Source organism: Acomys minous, assembly GCF_964271855.1.
Source record: "Acomys minous genome assembly, chromosome: 7".
Lineage (NCBI taxonomy): Eukaryota > Metazoa > Chordata > Mammalia > Rodentia > Muridae > Acomys > Acomys minous.
This window is the reverse complement of record NC_140488.1, coordinates 97,141,497-97,147,496: the sequence shown is the minus strand read 5'-3', so window position 1 is coordinate 97,147,496 and position 6,000 is coordinate 97,141,497. Positions and strand designations below refer to the sequence as shown.

General features: G+C 33.8%; 1 protein-coding gene across 3 annotated transcripts in view; it reads left to right on the top strand.

Annotated features, from left to right (window-relative positions):
- Positions 1–1,693: 1,693 nt before the first annotated feature.
- GLRA2 (glycine receptor alpha 2) overlaps positions 1,694–6,000 on the top strand; it is a 202,759-nt gene continuing 198,452 nt past the window's right edge. For all 3 annotated transcript variants that reach the window (XM_084788990.1, XM_084788991.1, XM_084788989.1), the window contains exons 1-2: positions 1,694–2,264; positions 4,411–4,544. In XM_084788990.1, coding sequence (XP_084645116.1) covers positions 2,197–2,264; positions 4,411–4,544 — 202 coding nt within the window. In that variant the 5' untranslated portion in view covers positions 1,694–2,196. The remainder of the gene's footprint in view (positions 2,265–4,410; positions 4,545–6,000) is intronic.

Here is a 6,000-nt window from a genome sequence, read left to right as displayed (position 1 = left end):
TGTGACACTATATTATTTTACATCTGGAAGATAATTTATAGAGGATCTAATTTACTCTCTTCATTTTATTTCTCAGTTTTCCTCAATTTGGATTCAATATCTTTTAAGTCACAGAAAGAACTCACGTTCAGTTTGCCAATGACTTTCTTGCAACTGAGGCCAAGAAATATTTATTTATTTTTATCTTACTTGACATATTTATAGTATGTAATGTCACCAGTCTTGTTTCTCAGAGTTTTTCCCTTTGTGACAGAGTAAACTCCCAGTTTTTCTCTTGTTCCATCTTCTTGTCAGGCACACGCTCTTATACATGGCTTACAGACATTTGATTTCCTAAAGGTTGTATTCTAAGACCTCATTTCTTCTCAGGCCTGTAGTATCAGAATTTGTATTTCAGTGGGATCTTCCTGTATTAAAAAAAAGTGAAAAGAAACTTAGATTTTTTCTCAGAATTTACCATTAAAAAGGTATTAAAAAGTATAGATTTATTTTTTTTTAATTTGTGCTGATATTTAAGCCAATCCGAGGTTAAGTTTTTCATTTCTGGAATAAATTAAACAATAGTAGTGCATTATCAAATCAAACCCTGTGGTAGAATGCCAAGATAGTCAAGGTGTTACATTTCATAGACAAATGCAAATTCCTCACCCACTTCATGGTATCACATTTCCATGGGCTACCAGTTGCTAGTGTTCAACTAGTTTTCCTTTCTCTTTTTATTAATAGTATTTTTAAATTCAATTGGAGATATCAGGTTACCTGATACGCTTTTGTACTGGACTTAGAAACTTTCATTACTTTCAGTCCCTTTAGCCAACATAGGTGAAGAAAAGCAGCACTTAATTATTCACCCCTTCCTGGTGATTAACACCTGTGCTGGGGAGGTAAAACTAAGCCCCTGGTCTCACTTTTTGCTCCATTTCTATCAGGGAGCCCCGGTCAAGCCTTAACCAGGGCAGAAAAAGATTGCTACTGCCCCCTGCTGGCTCACTGTCTTTTTTCCTTTCCGTAGTTCATGACTTGAGGATGTCCAAAGATTTTGAGCCACTGAACAGTAGAACGAACTTTCTCAAGTAGGGAGAGAGATCCGTTGAGAACAAGAGGTTAAAATCAAAACAAAACACTCAAGAGGCGAGAAAGGCAGAAAGATGTTCTAAATTAAGTTGCTAGTCTCCGCGAATCGTTTTTTCTTTTTTCTTTCTTCTTCTTTTGTACACGAAAGCTTCTCTAAGCTGAGAAAATGCACCTTCCACTTCAGTACAGGACTTATCTTTCCCACTGGTTTCCACTGACTAGATGTTGACTTCCCATACCCCTATTATAATTTAAGTAGTGTGGAATTTGATCTGTGTTTTCCTAGTTTACTTTTCTGATGCCTAAGCTTCATTCCGGGCTCTTCTGCTTCAAACTCCTGTCCCGCCTACCCACAGGCATTTCTAGGAGCTCAGACCCCAGCCTCTCTCTCCTTTTTCCCTCTATCAGGACCCTTAGCACCGCACCCCTTTCCGTAGCCAGTCACTCTTTGCATTTCAACTGCTAGCGCATCTCCTCTTGAATGCCTCTCTCCGACCCCCGCCCCAAGCTACTGAAAAAGGAAACATGCGCACTTCAGAGCTAGGAGCTGTCCGAGTGCTGAAATTTATAGGCTGGGTAAGATCACGTCTCCGTCTCTTTCTGTAGCCCTCATTCCAGCACAGGATCTCAGCATTTTCCCCCTTTCCTCCAAACACTCCAACGCACAGAGTCTTTTCTTCTCCCTCATTTACAACTTCTTTTAAAAAGAGAACATTTTCTAAAGAAAGGGGCTGTGCTGAATAGAAAAGATATAAAACAAAAGCCACAGCAGCCCGACTTACAGCATGGCATTGTCACCAGCCCCCTTTGCATGGTAATGCGATTAAGGTAGCAGCATTTTTATTATTCAGGAAAAGCAGCTAGGGGATTCATCAGTTCTGAGGCTTTGTCTCTCCTGGGCTAACTGATGGTCCTGAGCCTCGGTTTGACCTGACCATGATGCCCAAGACTGGCACTTTTTGTTTTTTCTCAGCAAACTGTTCAACCCCAGATCTCTTTTTGATTTTCAAGGAAACTAGATTCCTGCCAGATTTTGAATCTAGACAGTAAATAGACACTTTGTTCTAGTCTTCTTTCTGGAATCATTTTGGGATATTTTCCACAAGCATCACAGAAACAGGAATGAACCGGCAGCTAGTGAACATTTTGACAGCCTTGTTTGCATTTTTCTTAGGGACAAACCACTTCAGGTAGGTGAAATGATTTTGCATGCTGATATTTTCCACATGAAAACTGTTTAAAAGAGAAAGTATGCAATGATCTATTTGTTTGTTCCCTGAATCATACTATTTAATGTTGTAGAGGAGAGTTTGGTCTCTTTTGTTCATTAAAAAGCTTAATTATGGTGGGAGGGAGGCAAATGTTCACAAAAGCAAGTTTCATGTTGTATAGCTGTACTCTATGCATTTCAACAGACATTTTCACAGTCAATGTGATATTAAGATTAAACTAGAGAGTTGTGTACTCTTTACATTTCAGTATAAGGGTGATATCTTTTGCTTTCAAATTCTTCTGGAAGTCATTTAAAGGGATTATTGGGTGTAATGTTCTTTTTTCATATGGTGGAAGTGACTAGATTAATTTCCCAAGAGCATTCTCATTTTATGCAAAATAAATAAGAACCCTGATTCTCAGCCAACTTGGGACTTCTGTTATATTTCACCAACTATAATCATACTGTGAAGTCTATGATTTGGGAATTTTTTCAAGTAGTAAATATCTTTATACAACTCCATTCTACTGCTTGATCTATTTGAGAATTGATTGCATATCAAATTTTAATTTAAATGACATATTTGTATTTATGCCCATATAAGAAATGGTGTGTGTATAATTAAAACAAGTGAGAAGTCATTATTTGCATGCTTGCATTTTCTACATAATTTACTAATTGTGAAATCAATTGATACTTCAAAATATCAATTTTATTGCCAGTGAGTGAAATAGCCAGTTAATGACATAAAGTCTAAGACAGGCTAGACATTAAAACTGAAATTAATAGAAAATATAGGACATTTAATGTTTTACAAGATTTTATGCTATTTTTTTCACAGAACCAAGAGAAATTGAACACATAGAAATAATGCTATGGGTACTGGGAAAACCCACTCTGTTCCTTTCAGTTTTACACCTCTTACTATCATTAAGAAAGATTGTAGGCTGGGTTTTTATTAGTCATCACCATCATCATCATCATTACCACCATCATCCTCAGCCTCACTCCAACCACCATCATAATAAAATAATGTTTGATTAATCAGATGAATCTGCATATGGGAATGTGAGTATTTCTGGATGACTATATCAATTTTAACTCTTACCAAATGTTCATATTATCTTTGCACTTAATGCCTCTTATTTGAAAAACTGGTATGAATGTTGTTTTATCTTAATGGCAATTTTAACACATTTTTCAAACACAACCATATATTTGTGTGTGTGTGTGTGTGTGTGCGTGTGCGTGTGTGTGTGTGTGTGTGTGTGTGTGCATACAAACACTTTAGTGGCATTCAGTCAGCTATTCATGTATTGTGAAAGATTTTTGTTACAAAATAAAAATGCAATTTTATATGATCTTTATGTCTTCTAATATGAACATGAAAATCTGAGAAATTTTTCAGTCACACTTTACAAGTTTTGATAATGTAAAAGGTCAAATGATTCAGAAATTATATTTCATTAATGCTTTATTGGAGACTCAGCAATTCATATGTTCATATATGAATAAGAACTAATAAAACAATTGAACTAACATACTCATTATTGATCCATTTTAAAATGGTGGAAAATTTCCAAGTGAATGGTCTTCTTTTAGGTAACACTTTGGAAAAGGCTAATGTATGATTGCTGCAATAGAACAGTAGCAAGTGAGAAAATATGTATGTGATAATTACTTGAATTATTCACCCCATATTATATATTTATCACAAATGATAGACTTAAAGATGAAATGTTATAACAATATGAGAAAATGATTTTATATTATCACATGAATTTAAGAAGCTGTTTTGTGTTCTCTGATAATTCTAAAGACAAAAGTCCTTTGTATATCCATAAAATCTAGACCCTGAACCTATACACATTATCCTACTTGAAACAAAACATCATTAAAACTTGGAAACTTGGGTGAATTTGCTCAGGATTTATTCTTCACATCAGTTGAAGCTAACTTTAAAGAATGTGCAAGTTAAGAAGTTGATCAAGGCTTAAAATTTTACTATTTTTCTTAATGCTAGTATATTAAACGTCTTTGCCAGAATGTGGTTCAAATGTTTTGCATTAGTTCTCAGAAGATGAAAGTGTAATTCTTACTAAAAGAGTTAATAATGTGTTCAGGGAAGCTTTCTGCAAAGACCATGACTCCAGGTCTGGAAAACATCCCTCGCAGACACTATCTCCTTCAGATTTCTTGGACAAATTAATGGGAAGGACATCAGGATATGATGCAAGAATCAGGCCAAATTTTAAAGGTAGGTTCCAGTGAAAACTAATGTACAGCCTTGTGAAATGCCTCAGGTGTAGGAATATTTTCCACTAAGGAACATTTTTAGGCTTATTGTTAAAGAGAATTGTCAACTATGTCATTTGTTTTATTTTGCCACTCTTTTACATTATTTCTAGATTTAAACATCTTAAATTTTACCTAGCACTTGTTGTGTTCAAAAATATCCCTTTATTAAAGATGGACATGAAGAATAAAAAACTTTCCTTGATTTTACTCTAATCTACAAGTAACCCTAGTGGCAGAGATTGTTGTCATAATCCCTACTTTTTTTTAAGTGGGACGGTGGCTGAAAATGAGTACAAGAGTAAATGAGTTTTGCTTGCATGAACACCTATGAGAACACACATCAAGTCCAATGGTTACACCAAAATACTCAGTTGTTTTAAATATCTATATCAATGTAAAGTTTACATTTTAATATAATTCATGTTATTTTCATTATTTCAGGCTTCTTTAACTTTTAGACTCTATTGGAAAAGACTTTAATTTAATATATCAGATATTTTCAACTCCAAGTTACTTTAACATTTCAATTATTGACTTGAAATTATTTATCTGAGATTAACAAAAGGAAAGAATATAGGCGTCTAAAATACACCTGTCAGAGATGGTAAATACTTTCTTTGTTTAACTGGCAGAAAACAGAAGATTAATTTTGTTTTTGGTTGTTTAACATTACAAAATATAGTTGTTAGTCTGTAGAAGTGATTAATTTATCCATTTGTTTCTTTTTACTCTGAATCAGAAAAAGAAACTTATTAAAGAAAATAACTGTTTCTAGAACTGAATTGTTCTGATGCTTTTGTTTTTAATACATATTTTAGAAGGCAAATATCCTTTCTAAATATTGAGTGTAACATAATGCACTGTGAAGTGTTTATGATATTTTATAAAGGGGAGACTTTGAATCTATTATATAGCAATTCATACATCTCTTTGATTTTGCTCATCAATAATTTAATTATATTACTTTCCTTGAGTTTTGACTTTATTATTGGCAAATATGAACATGAAAACTAAATTCTAAATGTATTCCTTCTTTAAAAGCAATGCCTCTGAATATACTTTCTTTTGAGCATTTTCTATAAGTTGTATATCATAACTCAGACAAAACAAATTTTCTTTTATTTGAAAATGTTGCTAAAAAGACAGCTAAGTTCAGTTTTCCTGAAGAACCGGATATTTGAAATGAAGTTATATGACTAACAAGCCTAGAATCAACTTTCAATAGGATTGGTCACTCACATATTTAGAATCTAAAGCATATTTGCAACACTAAATGCTGGGTGCTTTGGAAAACAAAAATGAAACAGGTGTATGGCAAAAACCATTCAATGAGGGAAAGAAGTTGTTATATTAGTTAGTATAGTATTTGAAATAAATTAAGTACCATGAGATAGTATGGATAAAATAATAGAAGG